We start from the raw sequence: 23,228 nt of genomic DNA on the forward strand, positions 1-23,228 counted from the left end.
TGTTTTGGAATAGTTTTATTCTGTACAGGGTTTCTTCTTTTCACACAATTAGGTTAGTATTGTGGAGTAACTAAAATGTTGTTGATCCATCCTCAGTTTTCACCTATCACAGCCATTAAACTTTGTAACTGTTTTAAAGCCCCCATTGGCCTCATGCTGACATCGCTGAGCGGTTTCCTTCCTTTCTGGAAACTGAATTAGGAAGGACACTTGTGTCTTTGTAGTGACTGGGTGTATTGATACACCATCCAACATGTAATTATTAACTTCACCATCCTTAAAGAGATATTCAATATCTGCTTCTTCTTCTTTTTACCCATCCACCGATAGGTGCCATTCTTTGTGAGGCATTGGAAAACCTCCCTGGTCTTTGTAGTTGAATCTGTATTTGAAATTCACTGCTCGACTGAGGGACCTTACACATAATTGCATGTGTGTGGTATAAAGATGAGGTAGTCATTCAACAATCATGTTAAACACTATTATTTCATACAGAGAGTCCATGCAACTTATTATGTGACTTGTTAAACACATTTTACTCATTAACGTAATAAAGGGTTTGAATACTTATTGACTCTTATTGACTCAATTGACATTTCAGCTTTATATTTTTGATTGTTTTGTAAACATTTCAAAAACATCATTCCACTTTGACATTATGGGGTATTGTGTGTAGGCAAGTGACAATCTCAATTTAATCCATTTCAATTCAGACTGTGACACAATGAGATGTCGACAAAGTCAAGGGGTCTGAATACTTTCTGAAGGCACTGTAGGTAGTTAATGACCCCCCTTTGCTCTACTTTTACCTGATACATGAACTGGAGACAAGGCTAACCTTGCCAGCTGACCTTTCCTTACGTGTTTGTTTCCCATATGAAGTAAGGATTGGATCAGATGATATGGTGTCATTCTTTCCTTGTAGAAAGATGATATTAAACAGGCAAAGACTCAGAGATGGCGTCAAGATGAACACTTCTGAGGAGTTTGCACAGTATAAAATAGGTAATATATTCAATCAAAATGTGATAATTGATCTCCTACCCTCCCCTGTGTTCTGATTAGGATGGAATACAAACATAGCTGCCTGCTCAGCAATGCTCTCACAGCCTAGATATTTGTCACCAAGTGTTTTAAGCCTTATTTTGCTACAACCGTTTGTATAAAACTGTCTCGCTCACTCTCTTCAGTGGTGATTTAGCCCCTCCTTGGCAACGGTACTGTAAGTCCAAATTTGAGCAAACACGTTCATTTTTATGTTGTACCTCTTTCATTTTTATATTTTGTGTCAAGTAGATATGTATTAAAACTATCTGTTTAAGTTTTGCAGGTAGCCTACACTCTTTTGCAATGCTGCTTTGTGGTAAGTAAATGGATTTATGTGTTGGACCGTTTCTTCCCAGTTAATTAATTAAATGACAAATTAGAAAAACAGTGCATGTCCTTGATCGCTGAGTACAGTATGACTAACATTTGGTCAAATGCTTGCATGATTAATTGGTAAAACACCTTATCAAACTATTGTTTTAACATGGCCAAGGAATTGACATGACACTTAGTAGAACAATGGGACGAAGTTGGCAAAGTTAGTTCCTTTCAGAAACAGTTATTTGTTGCAGCATCTGCACTTGGCCTCATACAGGCATGCATACTGTATAACACTAAGAATGTGGTGTGGAAAATGAGACTGTAGTGCAAGTTGTGGTATGATGAGGATCTCTCAGTGCCTTTCTTCAGTGTCTTTCTTCCTTCATGTAGTTTTCACCATCAGATAGGTGCAATAGCCACTTCAACGAACCTCATGTGAGCATATTTTCCTGAATGATATGTTGTGCTGTTAAAAAAAGGGGGTAGTAAAATACATCTGAATTATCTTGAGGTTTTGGAGGAGAAATGACCCCCCCCAGACCTACAGATGTATGATACTTTGACAGAATATTTGTGGGAAAACAAAGGAATACCAGTTTTGTCAAAGCACTGATAAGGACCCCATATTGGCATAGCTCAGCTATACGCTGAAAGGGACACCAGGTGGTCTGTTGTTCACAGGCTGTTATACTGTATATGAAAAGACAAATGCTGAATTTATGCATGTGGAGCTAAATTACAAGAAGTCAAAACAATAATAGCTACAGTTTTATTCATCAAATGTCAATACAGCAGCAGGAGCGGTGATAATGCACTGACTAATGTAACTGTGTGACGATGTTTAGGAGGAATACGACATCATCAGGCATGCATTAGTGGTTCAATCAGTGATATCCGAGGAAGAAGGTGTTTGTGTGACACAATTCATTTCAATGATAAATTATGAAAACAATTGACACGGTATGGATATGGTTTGAAGATTTATTTTTGATTCATGAGAACATTTTTACCAAAAATCATATTGTATGACCTGTTTATAATGTGTCTCATCTGGACTTCGTCCCTCACTCTTCAGCCACATTCCCCTGGAAAAGAATGTGAAAAGAATTTTAAAAAACATCTTGCTTATACTTTACCATAATGGGATTTTTATAGCTTATATATTAACCATTTGCTGCATTGCAATGTATTACAGTATACAGTTGAAGTAACATACACTTAGGTTGGAGTCATTAAAACTCGTTTTTCAACCACTCCACAAATTCTTTGTTTACAAACAAAAACACAATTTTTTTATAACGGTCGTTAAATGTATTCGTACCTTGCTACCAATTTCACGGCTCTTGGCTCTCAACTTGTTGACCTGGGACTCAGAGATGTCGGCACGCTCCTGAGCTTCCTCCAGCTCATGCTGCACCTTCCTGTACCTGGACAGGTGAATGTTGGACTGCTCCTCCTGTAGGATTCACAAATACACATTTCAACAATGATGCTGCATTTTTTGGGCAAAACATGCAAAGTTCAAACTTCTTTTAAATTGTTTACCTTATCATCATCATAATCTTATAAATAAAGAGTAAAAGTACAACAGAAACCAACTACACAGTAAAAGGTCTCAGTAAACTTGATTCTTTTACATATCCCATTTTATATTGTGCTTCTGTTTTTACTGCAAGCTGTACCTTAGATACGATTTTATATGTACAAAATAGATTTCCATCTTTTGGATCTTTTCCATCTCCATCTCTTTTTCCATCATTATTTACTAGGCCTATTTATGATATTATAATATATGCCTTTGCGCAGATGCTTTAATCCAAAGCAATTAACAGTCAATCTATAAATTAAGTTTGTTATTAGGTAATAGACCATGGCGCTTGCAACACAAAGGGTCATGGGTTTGAATCTTCTGGGGCCACCCATATGTAAAATGTGGCCCCAGAAGATTCAAACCCACGACCCTTCGCATTGCGAGCGACATGGTCTACCGACTGAGCCGCATAGGATCACTACTTTACTTTATCTACAGTCTGCTTTAATTAGTAACAACTTCCTCTGTTACATTATTATTACCTAATACCAAACTTGATTTATTAAGGATTCCTTGAAACAAGTACGTATAAGTACCTAACATATAGTTAGTTATTCATTTGTTTGAACATTTTTAAATAAGTAGCAAAATTCTGTTTTTTATTATGTCACCATTACTTTAAAAATCTGTCATTTAGTATCATACTCACAGCATCCTCAGCCGCTCTCTTGTAGGCCTTCATTTTTAACTGAAGCCTGTCCACCAGATCTTGCAGCCTGCTCAGATTTTTATTGTCCTCTTCGGTCTGCACAGTTTACAAGAGATTGACATTTCGATTTCAAATGGTCCAGTGCAGTATACAATATCTTGTTTTTTATTATCAAGATTCATGGTTGTACCTGGTAGGTGAGCTCCTTGACTCTCCTCTCATATTTACGAACACCTTTAATAGCTTCAGCTCCACGTTTCTGTTCAGCATCAACTTCACTCTCCAGGTCACGGACCTTACATATAGGAGTTCCATTTTTATCAGTTAAGGTTTCATATATAATGTAACTTGCTCTAGATCTGTATATGCTGTAATGTATAGTACATACCCTAGCCTCCAGTTTCTGGAGTTGCTTCTTTCCACCCTTCATGGCCAGATTCTCAGCCTCATCCAGACGGTGCTGAAGGTCCTTCACTGTGACCTCCAGGTTCTTCTTCATCCTCTCCAGGTGAGAGCTGGTGTCCTGCTCCTTCTTCAGCTCCTCTGCCATCATAGCAGCCTGGAATAATATGTTGTGTACATTGATTATATGAACACTTCTGCAGTACTTGTAAAGGGTAAAGTATGTAATACTTGCTGATTGTGTATGTAAATTAAATGTCCAAACTACTTTTGATTTCATTCTAATGGATCTGAACAAAATAGATACAGAAGGAAGAAAATGAAACTTACATCAGTAATAGCCTTCTTGGCCTTCTCTTCTGCGTTTCTTGCCTCCTGGACAGTGTCTTCCATTTCACCTTGGACCTGATTAAGGTCAACCTCCAGCTTCTTCTTAGTGTTGATGAGGCTGGTATTCTGAATGAATGGGGGGCATTTAATCACATGCCAAAACTTGATTGTACCTCTCCCGATTTGTAACTGAGAGAAAGTTAATATTTTATATGTACCTGAGAGTGCAGCAGTCCAACACGCTCACTGGCATCAACCAGCTCCTGTTCGGCCACTTTGCGGCCTCTCTCTGTCTGCTCCAGGGCAGCCCTCAGTTCTTCAATCTCAGCCATCATCAGGTTATTCCTGCGCTCCACCAGGGCTACTTGCTCCTTCATGTCATCTGCGACACGGATGGCGTCATCAAGTTGCAGTTGGGCATCCTGAGGTTTAGAGGAAAATGTATTCTAACATCATCTAAAGAGAAAGAACAATTCCTTTGGGACTCAATACAAAAATAAAGTATATATACCTTGAGTGCTCCCTGGACGTTCCTCAGCTGTTTCTGGGCTTCAGCAGCCTGGCGGTTGGCATGGCTCAGCTGAATCTCCATCTCATTGAGGTCTCCCTCCATCTTCTTCTTGACTCTCATGGCATCATTCCTGCTCCTGATCTCAGAGTCCAGAGTGCTCTGCATGGAGTCCATCATCCTCTGGCTGTTCCTCTTGATTTGCTCTGTCTCCTCATCCTTCTCTGCCAGCCTCCTGTCAACTTCACCTTTGATCTGGTTGAGCTCCAGCTGTATACGAAGAATCTTGGATTCCTCATGTTCCAGTGTGCCCTAAATAATAGAATTGAACAAAGACCAAAGTAATGTAGGGATCTAGGTATGACATGTATATCATCATGATGACTTTGTTGACATAAAAACTCTTGTGGGGTCTACCTCTGCTTCCTCTAGCGCAGCCTGGATTTCTGCCTTCTCATTCTCCACTGTCTTCTTTGCCTTATCCAGCTCATGGATGCTCTTTCCAGACTCACTGACCAGTTCAGTCAGGTCAGAGATCTCATCTATTGAAATGAAAAGGGGAGGTAAATGAACAACATTGTAGATTTGTATCCACACAGCATAAACGGTGCACTGACATGTTTTGTTGTCGTTATTTTTATTTCCCCATACGTTGCAGGTTCTTGTTCTCCCTCTTCAGTGTCTCCAGGTGGTCCAAACATTCTTCATAGGAGTTCTTCATCTTGAACAGCTCGGTGCTGAGAGAGCGGGCCTCTTTCAGAGACCCCTCTAGCTCTGCCTGGCCCTCCTCATACTTCTGCTTCCACTCGGTCAGAACCTGGGAAAACAGTTAAGTAAATTAATACACAAGATTAAATGAATAGATTTTACTGTATTTCATTCAGATCTTTGTCAAAACATTACCTTGTCAAAGTTCCTCTGCTTCTTGTCAAGCTGGGCAGCTGAAGCATTAGCTCGCTCCACATCAATCATGAGATCCTCCACTTCACCCAGGAGTCTCTGCTTGGTCTTCTCCAGAGAAGCACACTTGGCGTTTGTTGCTTCAACAGCCTCCTGTGCATCTTGCAGACGCTGGGTAAGCTTTTTCCTGTCAAAAGAAAAAAACTCAGATTTTAGCTCTTGTAGGTACTTTGGTGAGTATGAAGAGTGGTAGAATGTTTTTCAATTACTTGGCATCCTCAAGCTCCTCAGTGCGCTGAATGGCATCAATTTCATATCTGGATCTCCACTGAGCCACCTCGCTGTTGGCCTTGGACAATGCCCGCTGCAGTTCAGCCTTGGCCTCCTGCTCCTCCTCATACTGCTCCCGAAGCAGATCACAGTCATGGCGGGCTGACTGCAGACCATGGGCTAGGGCATTTTTGGCCTAATGGTCAACAGTATGGGGGGGGGAGTCAAATTGAGCACTTATGCCAAGTATTACATTTATATGAATCACAAAGATGCAGTATAGTAGAAGATGGCAATGAACCTTCACTTCCTCTTCAATCTGCCTTTTGACATCCTCAATCTGCTGTGTGAAAGTCTGCTTGGCCCTGGTCAACTGGGAAACAAGAGATTCTTTCTCCTCCATCTGACGACCAAGTTCACCTGATTGAGACAGAAAGTTGGAAGTTAGCTTTTTTGGTATTATGGAAAACAAACAGAAATACAATCTTTTCATTTTAAACTCACCATTCTCAGTCAGAAGCCTTGCTCTCTGAACATTTATGTCATTAAGTTGGCGGACATGCTCATCATTCTTTGTCTTCAATTCACTCAGTTGATCCTCAAGGCTTCGGCACATTTTCTCTAGATTACCCTATAAACAATGTTCAACAGGTTATCGAGCAATTTTTCATGCTTTTTGATAAGTGTATTTCTAATTTGTTTTATATATATTCTGGCAACCACATCATCTCCCACCTTTGCCTTGGCGATAGCTTCCATGTTGCTGGAGAGGTCATCACTCTCCATTTTGAATTCACTCTTCTCCTTCTCCAGCTTCTGCTTGACACGCTGGAGGTTGTCTATTTGTTCTCCCAGTTCTGCCACAGTGTCGGCCTGCTTCCTACGGAGTGCAGCAGCCGTGGCCTCATGCTGCAGGGTGGACTCTTCAAGATCACGACGCAGCTTCTGGAACTCAGCCTCACGCTTCTTGCTCATCTCAATCTGGACAGATGTTGCACCTCCAGCTTCTTCAAGCCTCTCACTGATCTCCTCAAGTTCCCTGGAGAGATCAGACCTCTGCTTCTCAACCTTCGCCCGTGCAGCACGTTCAGCCTCAATCTCCTCTTCCAGCTCTTCAATACGGGCCTGAAATATATAATGTACTTAAATGTTTATTTGCTTAAAACATGCAATTCGGAAGATAGTGAATCTATCCCATGAATCTTATTCAGTGTGGTATGTTGAACCGACAGTTCACCTGGAGTTCTTTGATTTTCTTCTGAAGCTGAGCACCCAATGCCTGTTCATCTTCAATTTTGCTGAGAAGTTGGCTTGTCTCAAAGTCCTTCCTGTTTGAAATAAAACATAAATATTAAAAGATGTATCAGGCGATCAGTTCTGAGAGAATGGTTCAACAACTGTTTATATTTTAAATGTACTTCTTGATCTTCTCATCAGACTGCTGCTTGTCATTCTCCAGGTCCATCAAGGACTCCAGGGCCAGTTTCAGATCTCCTTCAAGCTTCCTCTTGGCTCTCTCAAGGTCCATGCGGACCTTCTTTTCTTGCTCAAGGGAACCCTCCAACTAGACCACACAAGAAAATTTTCACAATATTTGGTTAACTGTTCATTTATTGTATTTCCTGTGATGGTAATATTAAGCTGTTTTAAGGTTGTCACATCTCTTACATCATCAACTTGCTGTTCAAGCTTGGTCTTGGCTTTGGTCAGATTGTTGACTTTGTCTTCCTCAGCCTGGAGATCATCAAGGACTTGCTGGTGCGCCTCTTGGAGGGCTTTCTTCTCCTTCGTCAACTTGATAAGGCTCTCATCTTGAGAAGACATCTCCTCTGTCAGGTTTTTAACCTAAATTGAATAATTTAATCTCAAATCATCAATGCTCTGTCTTTTACATTTAAAATTAATGCAGAAATTCATGGCTTATAATAAATGGTAAACCTTATTTTCAGTGGCATGTTTCTCCTTTTCCACTTTGGCCAAGGTGAGCTCCAAGTCATCAATGTCTTTCTTTAGTTCAGAGCACTCGTCCTCCAGTTTCCTTTTCTTGGCAGTCAGTTCAGCATTGAGCTCCTCCTCATCCTCCAGCCGCTCAAATGTCTCTTTGAGTTTGGCTTCCATCTGGATCTTACTCTTGATGAGTCCCTCACATCTTTCCTCAGTATCACAGAGAGTATTCTCTTCCTACAACAGGCACAACATAAATGAGGCAACACTGGAAGTCAAAGGCCAATAAAATGACGTGAACAAGAATTGTATTAAACAGGCAATTTATTAACTTACCGCTGCTATCTGTAGCTGCAGATCATTATTTTCCTGCAACAGAGAAACTATCTTCTCCTCAAGCCCTTTTATCTTGGCCAACGCCTTAGCCAGATCCTCCTTCATTTTCTCAAAGTTTTCCTTCATTGCAGCCATCTCTTTTTCAGTTTCTGCTGATTTTAAAAGAGGCTTGATCTTGAAGTACAGCTTCATCCATGGCCAGTGTTTCACGTTCATAAATGAGCGGATGTTGTATTGGATGGAGTAAATTGCTTCTCTGTAAATAATAATCATAAAATAAACAGTTTTGGGGGGGGGGTTCTCTTCACTGGCTCAATAACATGTACTCTTTAAAATGTGTAGTGTAGCTACCGTCTCGCCATCATCTTGACAAACTCTTTCCTCATGACGTAACCTCTGCACAGGGCCTGAGTCATGGTCACCAGAGTAACCAGTTTCTCATCTCGCATCTCCTCCAGAGTACCCAACAGACCAGCTTTGAAGAACACCTGTAGGAATATGTATCTTGATTATATTTATAGAAAATAAAGAACTAGTTGTTGTTTTTTTGATGGAGCTCAACGGGTTTTTTTTTGGGGGGGGGGGGGGAGTGATGGTGCTGTCTATTGCTCTACCTTGGTGTGCCCAAACTTGTACTGACTCTTGTCCACATCTATTGATCCCAGGAGCTTCTCTGAAGCCTTCTTGTTGTCAATAAATTGTCCATCAGGGATGACACTTGCATTCAATACTTTGTATCTGAAATTATGATTAAGGGAGATTTAAAAAAATACATCACCAAATAAATGTGTATTTGATGTGATCATGCCTATGAAAGAAGTACTTGAAAATCTTGTTGGCATTTTCCTTTAATGAACATGAATTACCTCTGCTTGAAGTCACCATATTGGATTCTGCTGGGGAAGCCCTTTCTGCAGATTCTGATGCCTTCCAGTACACCATTACACCTCAGCTGGTGGATGACCAGGAAGTTCTCCATCAGACCTAACGACAAGAAAGTAGCATGTTCTACGACTTTCCTCAAGTTAGCCAGTACAACAAAGGAGCCTTATTTTCTCAGAATCTTTATAAACGTGTATTAAAATACTTGACAATGAGCCCAGACCTGGTGTCTTTGATTCATTGGGAATCAAACAGCGCACAAAGTGAGGATGGGTACTCCTCAAGTTGGTCATCAGCTTGCCCAAATTCTCCTGTGGGATTGGAAAATGTGTGAGTTGTGAGATTCTATAATAAACAAAGTTGTGTTTGACACTTAAATTTCAAGCCACATTCTGTAAGATGTCCAGTCATTTCAATTATTGAAATATACCTATGGATTTTAAAGAATATCAACTATGAACAACTTAAAGAGATGTTATACAGTACACCTGTTTTACCTTATCATAACCAAAAAATGAAATACAAATGATAATGACCTATTAGCCCCCAAAATGTACATTTGACAAAGTATTGCACCGTAGTGCATCATCATAATAAAGGATAATATACATTTAGTTACCCTGAACAGAGCAGACACAGTCTGGAAGGAACCACCCTTCTTCTTCTTGCCTCCTCCTCCTCGTGCTGCATCTGTTTACAAATGTGTTGGGCCAGTTATATTCTTATTCCAATTAGACTTTTACATGATTTCACTGACTGAACACTAATATTGACTCACAAATGTACATTGTATACAGTGGGTCATTAAATAATACTGTATTGTATATATTGTGTGTATATATATATATATATATATATATATATATATATAATCATAAATAAATCCAGTGTACTGAGATTTCCAGTAATACCAATGCCATCAGTTTAACTCAAATGACCACTTCAACCGCAATGCTTTTATAATCATAAACTATATAACAAGGGAAGGGGTATATATAGTCTCATCTTGTAGTATGAGCAATTCTGAAATATGGGATGTACCGTCTGCTTGTGAAGCTGCTGCTCCTACATACAGCATAGCCAACAGTTTGACTGAGGACTTTTGGTACAGTTGCACAACGGAGTCATTCAGGGGGTCCTTGTTCTTGTCCAGCCAGCCTGTGACATTGTAGTCCACAGTACCGGCATAGTGCACCAGGGCAAAGTGGGCCTCAGCCTTGCCTTTCCCAGGTTTAGGCTTCTCAAACGCTTTGGTTTTACCAATATGCTGGTCATACAGCTTGCTCTTGAAGGTAGTGTCTGAAGCCTTGGGGAACATGCACTCCTCTTCAAGGATGGAGAAGATGCCCATTGGCTGTGGGTGACAAGATGTGAAATATTAAACTGTTAAGCAGACATGCCTTTTATTGTATTGTCTGCTTTCTTAAGATTTCACCTACCTTCTCAATAAGCTCAATGCAGGCAGCCAAGTCCATCCCAAAGTCAATGAACTCCCATTCAATTCCCTCTTTCTTGTACTCCTCTTGCTCCAGTACAAACATGTGGTGGTTGAAGAACTGTTGTAGTTTCTCATTGGTGAAGTTGATGCAAAGTTGCTCCAAGCTGTTGTACTAATGTTTAAATACAGAAACGTTGAAAGTCAAGAGTTACCCAACATGACTGCTAGTTCATATTTTGATCAGTAGATATTGTACAGGCATAATGTCTGCTCTTGGTTAAATTGTTTTCAAGCAGCAGGATGAGCTGAACAGCAACATGCTGAATTTACGGTATACAAATACTCACATCAAAGATCTCAAATCCAGCGATGTCCAGCACACCAATGAAGAATTGTCTGGCCTGCTTTGTGTCTAACATCTCATTGATACGGACGACCATCCACAAGAACATTTTCTCATAGACTGATTTACAGAGGGCCATAGTTGAATTGTTCACCTACAGAAAAAAATATGTTTGTTTTTATCCTGCATAAAATTCACGTTCATTTTACTTTTTGCAAATCTCCCTTGTGTGACAATAATTGAGAATAGTCTAAAAGATTCTACCTGTGGTACAGTCTGCCCCTTGGTCACCATCTCATTCCCGACCTTCACTCTGGGGTAGCACAGAGCTTTGAGCAAGTCAGCGGAGTTCAGGCCCATGAGGTAGGAGATTTTATCAGCCTCTGGTTAGGAGAGAATATGTTATGCTCTTTAAACATTCTTTTTTTGATACATTGCTTAAACCCTTAAATTAGGCTATTTAAATTAGGCTATTTAAATTAGGCTATTTAAATTAGGCTATTTAAATTAGGCTGGAAGAACCTAGAAAATGAACCGTGACCATTTCAAAGGCTTCCAACAGTTGAGTACAGTTGATATGGCAAAAGATAAGGTAGGTTAGTTGTCCATTGAATTTTCTAATTTTATTCTGATATTTACCCTCAGTGCCATCAGGCTCAGCCTGCTCCTCACGCTGCTTCTGCTTGAACTTCATTGCCCCATGATGCATCACAGAACCAGTCAGCTTGTAGATGCCAATCTTCTCCTCAGCAGTGAAGCCTAAAATGTCAATGGCCGTCTATGGAGATTTTAAGAAATGTTTGATTAATGTTTTCAGTAACACAATGATACAGATTGTTAAAATGTTCTCTGGAAAAGTTTAAGGGAATCTTGATGGAATGCAATGTTACTGACTGTCATGCTTTATTAAAATATAAGCTACGATATCAGTTAACATGTGTTTTCGAAGGCATACAGTCATTATACAATTAGCTTTTTATCTACTTTTTAGACATGTTCATGTTTTTTAGAGAAACGTTGGCTTGTAATATTCTGTTATATCATGCAATGATGTTTTTCCGACATTTGTAGTTTTTTTTCAACTTACATCGGTGGCGATGAACTCTTCTGTATCATCAATACTCTTGACAGCGATTTCACCGTGACTGATTATGGGATAGTCATAGGGGTTGGTGGTGATCAGAAGTGCCTCTGGAATACAATAATGAATACAATAATTAGAAAAAACTATTTCGCACAGTTACTATTACGAATGTATAATGTATTTACTGTTGACCTTGTTTATTCCATGTCATATTTATGTATTAGTCTCTCACCCAGCAATTGTGGCTGGTGTCCAGTCATGAGCTGATAGAAGATGTGGTAGCTTCTCTCAGCGGACAGCTGGAATGTCACTCTAGACTTCTCCAGCAGATCTGTAGCATACGTGTTTGTATGAGCAGGAGTCTTTTACACTTGTCAATCACAACTGGATAAAGATACACTGATCATGAAGCACTTACATGTTTCAATATCAGCAGAGGCCAACTTTCCAGTTGTTCCAAAATGGATTCTGATGAACTTACCCTAAAAGGTTCATTAGATATCCATCAGTATACAAACCTTCGAAACCAAGAAAGCTCACAAATACAAAAATGCATTTTTTTATACTTACAAAGCGTGAGGAGTTGTCATTTCTCACGGTCTTGGCATTACCATAAGCCTCCAGTAGGGGGTTGGCTGCAATGATTTGATCCTCTAGCGACCCCTAGAGATGTCATCACATTTAGTCATGTTTTGATGATGCCTACATCCTGGATCTTTGATGCATACAACCCCTTTATACTAGATATGTTAGGCTACAGTAATGTTTCTGACCTTTATTTTCCCAGAAGTAGCAGCCGCTGTTTGTTCCTTCTTTCCTCCAGCCACCGCGATTGTCGCAAAGTACTGGATGACACGTTTGGTGTTCACAGTCTTTCCTGCACCAGATTCTCCACTGTGGGTAGACAGAGATTAGTTAAACTCCTATCATTCTTCTTTTCAATAATCTCACTTACTTTTTTTTTTACTAAACCGCAATATTACTTACTGAACATCCATCAGTGAGCAAGTTGATTGTGTTTTTTAACCATAATCTTACCCTCATTTTCTCATTGATTTGGACTTACGTGATCAGAATTGACTGGTTCTCATGGTCTGAAAACGGAAAAGCATGTGTGAATAAGTTACAAACATATTGTGCAATTCTGTACATTAAGTCATTTTAGTAGCATGGGTATTTGTGTACCAGTGAGCATGAACTGATAGGCATTATCAGAGATGGAGAAGATGTGGGGTGGGGCTTCAATTCTCTTTTTGCCTCTGTAAGCATTCACAACTACAGAGTCGTACACTGGGAGCCACTTGTAGGGGTTCACAGTGACACAGAACAGCCCAGAGTAGGTCTGTAATAGAAGGGAATAATGTTTGTTAACATTTAAACTCTCCATTGATTCATGTCTTGACCGCTAGATTATCTTTCATTTAAGCTCACGTAGATCATCCATGCTGCGTAACGCTCTTTGAGGTTATACAACACCGTGGCCTCATTGAGGTGGGTCATCATGGCCATGTCCTCAATTTTGTCGTACTTTGGAGGGTTCATGGGGTGGATATCATCCTCCTTCACAGTGAGAACCTGTGACAGGAATAACATTTTGTAAATGACTGGTTACTCAAACAATTAGATGATGGTTTTAATGAACTCATATCACAGTTTAGAGCTTAGAAAACAGCATAGCCATCACCGCATTAGAATATGTCAATAAAATATTTTTTCACTGCCCTATTTTCCTTCCTACAGAATTCTCACTGTTGTAGACGTCTACTTACTTTGTTACACAGTGTTTTGACAGTGGCTTTTCCACCCTCTTTACTCTGGAGAACCCCTTTGAGGTACATCTCTTTGGGCTCAACCACAAAGAAAGCTGATTTGGCATCAAAGGGAGCGGCCTGGGCTGCAATCCTCTCTCTTTCCGGTTTTCGGAGGTAGATGGCCGCTGGGCCAAATGCCGCCATCTCTGCGTCCGTGCTCATGATTACCCTCTGCCAAGAAAAGACAGAGTTGCTTTATCTACAATGACAAATACCAATGCTAATCATTATCTTCCACAAACAAGAATCTGAATGATTTTTAGATCTTGATGATAATGTCCCATGTTCTTACTTACACTACATTTCCCTGAAAACCTTTACTATATGTAATGAACTCTTTATATAATTGTATCAATAAGATCTAGTTAAGCATCTTCCTTTGACTTATCTTGGTAAAGGCTATATTTTGTGTTAAAGAATTGAAGTGCTCCCCAGTCAGTGTTTCCCCATACTAACATTGTACATGCCAGATACAGTTAACACAATGTACCTCTTTTTTTTGCCCAAGTTCGTAGGATGTTGCTGGGACCAAGTTGGTAAGATGTCGATACTTGAAAAGAAAGAGTTTTGTCAGTTTTCAATACGGTTATTATATATGTATTTTAAAGCACTTGTCTTTCCCTACTAGCACTGACTTTGCTGATAAGTACTTTGTTGACGGAAAATGTACCTGATATGATTGTGATGTGTTGTTGTCTCACCTAGCTATCTTTAGATGAATGCACTAACTGTAAGTCACTCTGCAAAAGAGCGTCTGCTAAATGACAAACGTGTAAAATGTAAATATACACAACTGAAGCTAGTACAAAATGAGTCATCTGTGATTGCAGGAGTTTTTTCCATAAGTAAACCAGACAAGAATGTATCTCTAAAGGAGCAAATAAGCATCTCTCTGGTCACTAGTAAATCGTTGTGAAAGCTGTGGCACTTACTCACCTTTGCTGGGTGGCCTTCAGTCAGTCCAAGGGTGGTCATAGATGGCTTCTTTTATAGAGAGATTTGTGTTCACTGAGCAGAAGCAGCCCACCCTTTTGGGACGTGTACTTTTTCTTTATTTGGTCATGTACGTCTGCCCCTTCTCACTTCAGCATCCTGACTTGTTGTGTCACTGTTTATATGGGAACTAATAGTGTTAACAGCGTTGTCTAGAACCTGTGCAACATAAGCTAATTATATTCATAAATCATTTTGGTTACAATTGTAAGCCTGTTCTCTAATGATGCATGGAATGATGAATGGGATTTGCTAAGAGGGTGTTGTGGAGGATATCTGAAGGTCTTGCACGTGTCAAAACTTGTCAAATTGGTGCAGACTGTCATTTGTCTCACCCTCGTCTTTAGTGACATGACAGTGTTGAATTGTAATCATGTTAAAATGTTTACGAAACATCACAATGGATAGGAGAAGGAGAGATGCCAAAAGGTCTGTCATAACAGCTGTGGTTGTTTTGTCTCTCGCCGACAGTAAGAGTGGTGCCACAAGTTAAGTGCCGTAACAGCCGGAGGTTTGTTCACTTAAATTGAATAGTTGACGGTATTTGAAAAGATGGGATTGTGCATATCTGATAACAAAATAAGAAGCTTGATTGTTTTTCCAGTTCATTGTGTATAAAGTACATTGAATCAAATACGCGTCTCCAATAAGTAGTAGTTTTCACTGGGTATAAACGGAATGCCCAAAGGATCATCACACACTGACCTTTACGGAAGACATTGTTCCAAAGGTCTCCTGAGATCATCTGATGCCAATTATGCTCTCATACGATACGCTATGTCCAAATGGGGACAGTGTCTTAAGTATTCTTTAGTGGTCCCACATGCGATAAAGTTGCAATAGAAATGTGATACACAATATCTTTGGCTTCCCCTTAGGTTCTTATTAGGACTTAAAATAAATATAGCCTCTAGCTCATTCAAGTTCAGACACTTTTGAGATTGTTGACAATTTAACTCTAGAGAACCCTAATGTAGGCTCACACTCTTCAATTATTTTTTACTTTTATTTCTTATTCATATATTTTTTTAGGATTTTTTTTACATTTAAAAAAACTGCATTGTTGGTTAGGCCTTGTAAGTAAGCATTTCACTGTAAGGTCTACACCTGTTGTGTTCGGCGCACGTAACAAATAAAATGAGATTTGATTTGACACACTCAGATTGCTCTGTAGCCACTTCAGGTTCAGAAAAATATACATATTTCTGTATAGATATTGTCATTCAAACAATTCACTTTTGTAAAATGTGAATATACACTGAGTATACCAATCATTAGGAACACCTACTACCATACTCCGTTCAAAGGCACTTCAAATCTTGTGTCTTGTTCATTCACCCTCTGAATGGCACACATACACAATCCATGTCTCAATTGTTTCAAGGCTTAAAAAGCCTTGTTTAACCTGTCTCCTTCCCTTCATCTACACTGATTGAAGTGGATTTAACAGGTGACATCAATAAGGGATAATTGCTTTCACCTGGATTCAGCTGGTCAGTCTCTGTCATGGAAAGAACAGGTGTTCTTAATGTTTTGTACACTCAGTGTATGATTCATTTATTTACCTTGACACATGGAAGGAGGCATTTATTTCAATTATTGTTTTTGATTGATTTATGTTCATAGCGGTGTGCAGATGAACCTGTATTTGTGATTATAGAACACATTTCTATTATATATTTCATATGAATGATATTTGCACTGTAAGCACATGAATCAAAGTGCATGCCTTTTGAAAATGTGGGGCAGAGTTTACATACTGCTAATACATAGCAATGATTATGATAAAAATGTAACGTCTTAATTATTTAATAATAAAACATATTCATTATTTATCAGCTTATTAATACAGGCCTAACATGATTCAAATACATGATGTATTATTAACTTGTCAAACATAATATAGTATTCACATTTTCTACTACAAACAAATACCTGACCAGAATAAGAAGAAAAAGTATTAGCTAACACTGTGTTTACAGTGTGTCCATTGTTATATTGACCTTATGACAAAGCTATTCAAACATGCCAGAGGTCATATGGCAGCTAAAGCCAGCAGCTGATATTTCTTACATTATGAAATCTGTCAGCTCAAAGCAGCCTTAGCCCACAGCTGCAGTCGCCAGTGTGTGTGTGTGTGTGTGTGTGTGTGTGTGTGTGTGTGTGTGTGTGTGTGTGTGTGTGTGTGTGTGTGTGTGTGAGTGCGTGCGTGTGGGGGAGTTGTGGCAGTGAGAGAGAAAGCACGGTACAGACTCCAAGGTTGGGTAGTTTATGCTATTTGCTCTTCTTTCTGCAGGTAAATGCTAACATGTGGGGAGAAAGGTTTTTGGTGCTGAAGACATTAAGACCTGGTGAGTTAATGAATCAAACATAACCATATTGGTCAACATTGTAGATATCAAGCCAGATAAAATAAAACGATTCTCAGGAGTGAACATGGGGCGTTGTAAATTCAGAGTGGGGTCTACAAATTCCACTTGAATAGTTCATTGCAGCAATATAAGCCTTAGACACTTCTGTGGATTTAGATCAAGGACTGTTAGCAGGTCAAATACCTATTTTGAGCAAGTGGTGAACCATGATTTCTTTGCACATTAGCTACTTTGTAATCATTTCATATGTAGCCAACAGGGAATCACATGGACTCATGGAGGGCTAAATTTGTCTTCTGAGTAATATTAGGTGTGGCATTATGATTAAGACTTATTAATGTGCAGAAGATTTCATAGATCCTTGCGAGCCCCAAGGAGTGCTATTTTTATTTAGCAATTTAAAATACTTCATATGCAATTATAGTGTTTCGTGGCGTGAGATGTACAAAACATAATAGTTAAGGTGTTGCTTCAGTGGTCATTGGTCATTCAAGACACCTCTCTTTTCAAAATGTTATATTGTTCAAGTCAAAAACATAGTATAGCAACAATATGCTGACAAAGGCTTGTGTCACAGCTGTCACGTGTTTGCATGCAATCTAGACGAAGAATTGGGTCATGTGATTTGAATAGTTTTTGTGTTCTAGGTGGCTGTCCACAGTAGGTGAATGCAGTCCGGAGGTGTGGTGGAGCCCAGGTTTTTCTAGGGCTTGTAGGGCTTTGTTTGGTGAGTACATGGCTAATGGAGGTTATTTAAGATGAACAAAATGGACCTTCCAGGCTGCACCAGTTCCTGTGACGCTTTGTTTTCCTTGTTTTGGTTTGTATGATGATTTTAACTAGCATGGTTTTAGAGTAAACGTAAAATAAATGATATTTACTATATGTAAAACAAAGCAATTGAATGGAAATTAGAAACTGGAATGTGTTTGAAATGGAAAATGATGCCTTAAAATAAATGTAAGAAACATTCCCTTCGTTGTCTGCCTCTGCTTCTCTCTGCTGCTCAACCCAGACCTAGAACCTGTCACCTTACACCTTGTGATACAGTGCTTTCAAAAAGTATTCAGACCCCTTGACTTGTTCCACATTTTGTACGTTACAGCCTTATTCTATAATGGATTAAATAAATAAATACAAATCCTCAGCAACCTGTACATAATACCTCATAATGACAAAGTGAAAACAGTTGTTTTTGACAATTTAGTAAATGTATTAAAATTAATAAACAGAAATACCTTATTTACAAAAGTATTCAGACCCTTTGCTATGAGACTCGATATTGAGCTCAGGTGCATACTGTTTCCATTTATCATCCTTGAGATGTTTCTACAATTTAATTGGAGTCCACCTGTGGTAAATTCAATTGATTGGACATGATATGGAAAGCACACACCTGTCTATATAAGATCCTACAGTTGAAAGTGCATGTCAGAGCAAAGACAAAGCCATGAGGTCGAAGGAATTGTCCGTAGAGCTCTGAGACAGGATTGTATCGAGACACAGATGTGGAGAGGAGTATCAAAACATTTTTGCAGCATTGAAGGTCCCCAAGAACACAGTGTCCTCCATCATTCTTAAATGGAAGAAGTTTGGAACCACCAAGGCTCTTCCTAGAGCTGGCTGCCTGGCCAAACTGAGCAATCGGGGGAAAGGGCCTTGGTCAGGGAGGTGACCAAGAACCCAATGGTTACTCTGAAAGAGCTCTAGAGTTCCTCTGTGGGAGAAACTTCTAGAAGGACAACCAACTCTGCAGCACTCCACCAATCAGGCCTTTATGGTAGAGTGACCAGACGGAAGTCACTCCTCAGTAAAAGGCACATGACAGCCTACTTGGAGTTTGCAAAAAGGCACCTAAAGACTCTCAGACCATGGGAAACAAGACTCTCTGGTCTGATGAAACCAAGATTGAACTCTTTGGCCTGAATCCCAAGCGCCACCTCTGGAGGAAACCTGGCACCATCCCTACAGTGAAGCATGGTGGTGACAGCATCATGCTGTGGGGATGTTTTTCAGCAGCAGGGACTGGGAGACTAGTCAGGATCGTGGGAAAGATGAACTGAGTAAAGTACAGAGAGATCCTTGATGAAAACCTGCTCCAGAGTGCTCAGGACCTCAGACTGGGGCAAAGGTTCACCTTCCAACAGGACAACGACATTAAGCGCACAGCAAACGCATGAGTGGCTTCGGGACAAGTCTCTGAATGTCCTTGAGTGGCCCAGCTAGAGCCCAGATCGAACATCTCTGTGTCGTGTCTTTGGGTATGCCGGATTACGTGATATGACATGCTATTCTATCAAATAATTTCTCCGTAATTAATATCACCTAATTGAGCTAATCATGTAAAGGTAATTAACTAGAGAGTCGGGCACCACAAAATAATATTTATAGAGCTGTTATCTTCTGAATAAACTCTTAAAGACCTAGTAATATTTTACATCAATAGCAGACAATATCAATCGTCACCTTAATTCAGTCACATCTGAAAGTTGTAAATGATTTTATCTGCACGAACCCTGGCTAACAAGTTGAATCAGCAATACAAAATTGGGTTTAATTATTTATTTACTAAATACCTAACTAATCACACAGAATTACACACACACAATTAATCATAACTTGATTACAAATTACGTCATAAAGGAAAATGTCCCTAGAGGGCGGATTAGATATGACAGCTTGTTACACAAAAGAAAAGGGTCTGGGTTTGAGTGAAAGAGCGAGAAGACTGAGGAACAAAGGGAAGAAGCTGTGCTATCGTAAATACAGTATCGCCCATTTGGAAAAGGAAAATGCAATAAATATTTACTCTGAGCTGCGCTTCGGTAGGTTGGTGGTAGATGGAAGGCCGTGTTGACCAACCGAGTCGTTTGAAGAATGTCTCTGGTGGTCAAATGGATACGTTGTAGTAACGTTGTTATGTGGTCGACGGGATACTCTGTCTGTTCCTTCCTAACCTGCGTTTGCAGCTGCGGTTGCTAACTCAACGGCTAGGAGGTATCACTTCTGTAGTGAATAAGAGTTCAAAGTTCATACCATTCGCAACCAAAGCTCACGCTGATGTTGGCTTCGTTCTGTAGTTATTATCTGAACCATTCTGACATAGGACCGTTGTCCTACATCCCCGGAACAGATAGTTCTATTGTCATCAAGGGCTTATATAGGAAGGCAGAGGAGGGTGTGTTTGAAAAGCTTTATAGCCCATGTCCCTTCACAGTGCGGGCCACTGATTGAGCAGCCCTATCTTATGAAAGCCCACATCTCACATTTTCGAAGCTAAAATCACATTTCATCCCATCACAAATAATTTCATATTCAAACATTTAAATTGAACAACAATTCCATGTGAATCCGATAACTCTGATATGTAGACTTTCCACTGTAGAGTTTATGTCATCTTATCATTGATGAGAATGTCTCAGATGACAACCGAACTGACATCATATTCATTAAGTACCACCGCATATGTTCAATTGTTCGGATTACCAGAATATAGTTCATTTCCCCCCACCTACTGATGTTCCCAGAATCTCTATGTTAACCAAGGGTTTTGCAAATGTAACCTCAGTAGGGTAGAGAGAGGAAAAAGGGAGGAAGAGGTATTTATGACTGTCACAAACCTACCTCCCAGGCCAACATCATGACACTGGAGAGACCTGAAAATAGCTGTGCCGCGATGCTCCCCATCCAACCTGAAAGAGTTTGAGAGGATCTGCAGAGAAGAATGGGAGAAACTCCCCAAATACAGGTGTGCCAAGCTTGTGGCGTCATACCCAAGAAGACTCGAGGCTGTAATCACTGCCAGAGGTGCTTCAACAAAGTACTGAGTAATGGGTCTGAATACTTATGTACATGTGATATTTCAGCTTATTTGTAATAAAATGTTTTTTTATTCTGAAAAGCTATTTTTGCTTTGTCATTATGGGGTATTGTGTGTAGACTGATGAGGGGAAAAACAATTTAATCAATTTTAGAATAAGGCTGTAACGTAACAAAATGTGGAAAAGGTCAAGGGGTCTGAATACTTTCTGAAAGCAGACTTTAAGAGATCAATGTTGACATTTCACAAGAAGATCATATTATATGACTGCCTAGAAGTGTGTCTCATCTGTGGCACATGTCCCATTCAGCTGCTTCCTTGCCCTGCAAAATAATATAAAATATCACATCTATTTACTAATACATTTTGGCTTGCTTCTAACATGCTTCTAACATGTGATTTGTCTATAATGATTTCAATTAAAGGTATAAATACAGTATTCATATCAATGGGATTAATCTGTTAGAATAAAATATGAATACAAATGTATCAAAGAATCTAAATTACATTCTAGTTCTATTGAGTGAATCAGTTATAGCAATATGTTTTGACGCCCCAGAGAAGTGTCTTCTTGTAATGAATACTCAGGGAGAAAAAAGTGTGGATTCACACGCCTAGCGCGGCAGGTGTTTATTTCGCCTTCACAGAAGGCAGGAATCGTGGTCACAGGCAGGCAATGGTCATACACAGGTAGGCAAACAGGCAGGTGAGTCAAAACTAGGACTGAAAGCTATAACTTGTTCTCAACAAAGGAGCTAGGAAAAAGCTTAGTAGAGTCAAAACGAACAATACCTCACAAAGGCACAAACAGAATGAACTGAACTAAATAAGGAGCTGAGGAGACCAGGTGAGTAACTAACACAGGTGAAATCAATGAACAAAAATTAAAAACAGGGCTACGTTCAAGAACACAAAGAAACAGGGCTACGTTCAAGAACACAACGAAACAGAACACAAGGTTGACTAAGAAAATAAATACAGAACCGTAACACTTCTCCTTTCCAGTATTACGGCTCTTTACCCTCGGCTTGAGACAAAGCTATGTCGGCATGCTCCCAAGCTTCCTGCAGCTCATGCGGCACCTTCCTGTTCCTGGACAGGAGAGTGTTGGCCTGCTCCTCCTGGGATATGCCACTCTCAAGCTCATGCACCTGGAATATTGATACAATATTATCTCAATCTATTTCCCCATGTTTAACCAGGCCTGAACTTTTCCACACACTTAGATACTGCTTAACTCCAGTCCAAGTATTTGTAAAAGACAACAATTGATGGGAATTTAAGCTAAGATGTATAACGCTGTTGCACTTTAGCTTTTTCCAAAATAGGATCATGTGTAGAAAAAAGTATTGTGCACTCATCCCACATAGCATAAAGTCGCAATAATAAAAGTTTCACTTTATGTTCTTATTAGGAGAAGTCGAGCATCTTGCTCTTTCATGCTCCCCCACGATTGGGACTGCCTAATACATTGAGCCTCACTGTAACGTAAGTGTGAGGTACCTTTCTCTATCCAGCTGTAGAACACCCTAGGCTCAAACTCAGTGATGGCTGCACATTTAAGGTTGGGAAGTATGTGAATTGTTGTTTCTCCTGGTAATTTTGTTTTTTGAACAGTAACTATATCTTCCAGGAGCTGTTTTAAGCGGTTTGACATGCTAAGTAAAACACCAATGCTAAAACAACAGTTCTTTCACTGAAATATAGTTGTAATAAAATGTAATACTTTTGTAATAGAATGACAGCTAAATATTAACTGTCAGCCATTTTTTTTTTTTACTTTAATAGCTCTGTTCCAACTTGACAGTGAACGTAAACAGCTGATCTTCCCTGCAATGTGAAGTACATATTTGTTGGTCCAAAGGATCGAGAGCTAGAGAGCAGATGGGGTGAGAGAAAGAGAGAGAGGGGGAGCGAGAGAGGGGGAGAGAGATGATATACTATGCTGTGAAAAAGTATTTGCCCCCTTCCTGATTTGTTATTTTTTTTGCACATTTGTCACACTTAAATGTTTCAGATCATCAAACAAATTTTAATATTACACAAAGATAACCCAAGTGAACACAAAATGCAGTTTTTAAGTGATCATTTTATTTATTAAGGGAAAAAAGCTATCCGAACCTGCATGGCCCTATGTGACAAAGTAAATGCCCCCCCTTGTTAAATCATGAATTTACTGTGGTTAAT

At 39.6% G+C, this 23,228-nt stretch overlaps 1 protein-coding gene across 1 annotated transcript; it reads right to left on the reverse strand.

Annotated features, from left to right (window-relative positions):
- Positions 1-2,331: 2,331 nt before the first annotated feature.
- LOC109893799 (myosin heavy chain, fast skeletal muscle-like) lies at positions 2,332-14,852 on the reverse strand. The gene is made up of 41 exons (XM_031824685.1): positions 14,793-14,852; positions 14,347-14,406; positions 13,815-14,027; positions 13,477-13,620; positions 13,231-13,387; positions 13,112-13,139; positions 12,819-12,939; positions 12,616-12,708; positions 12,464-12,527; positions 12,278-12,376; positions 12,049-12,152; positions 11,601-11,739; positions 11,226-11,344; positions 10,966-11,115; positions 10,620-10,790; positions 10,222-10,534; positions 9,800-9,870; positions 9,404-9,491; positions 9,165-9,282; positions 8,913-9,036; positions 8,650-8,786; positions 8,299-8,554; positions 7,957-8,199; positions 7,687-7,863; positions 7,437-7,582; positions 7,256-7,346; positions 6,754-7,143; positions 6,523-6,649; positions 6,320-6,438; positions 6,018-6,214; positions 5,752-5,935; positions 5,500-5,665; positions 5,266-5,390; positions 4,852-5,160; positions 4,559-4,762; positions 4,341-4,466; positions 3,997-4,167; positions 3,799-3,903; positions 3,609-3,704; positions 2,690-2,824; positions 2,332-2,453 (listed from the first exon to the last, which is right to left on the reverse strand). The coding sequence occupies exons 1-41, from the start codon at positions 14,829-14,831 to the stop codon at positions 2,433-2,435; spliced, it is 5,940 nt and encodes a 1,979-aa protein (XP_031680545.1). The 5' UTR covers positions 14,832-14,852; the 3' UTR covers positions 2,332-2,432.
- Positions 14,853-23,228: the final 8,376 nt, after the last annotated feature.

Source organism: Oncorhynchus kisutch, linkage group LG1 (assembly GCF_002021735.2).
Source record: "Oncorhynchus kisutch isolate 150728-3 linkage group LG1, Okis_V2, whole genome shotgun sequence".
In the NCBI taxonomy this organism is placed as follows: domain Eukaryota; kingdom Metazoa; phylum Chordata; class Actinopteri; order Salmoniformes; family Salmonidae; genus Oncorhynchus; species Oncorhynchus kisutch.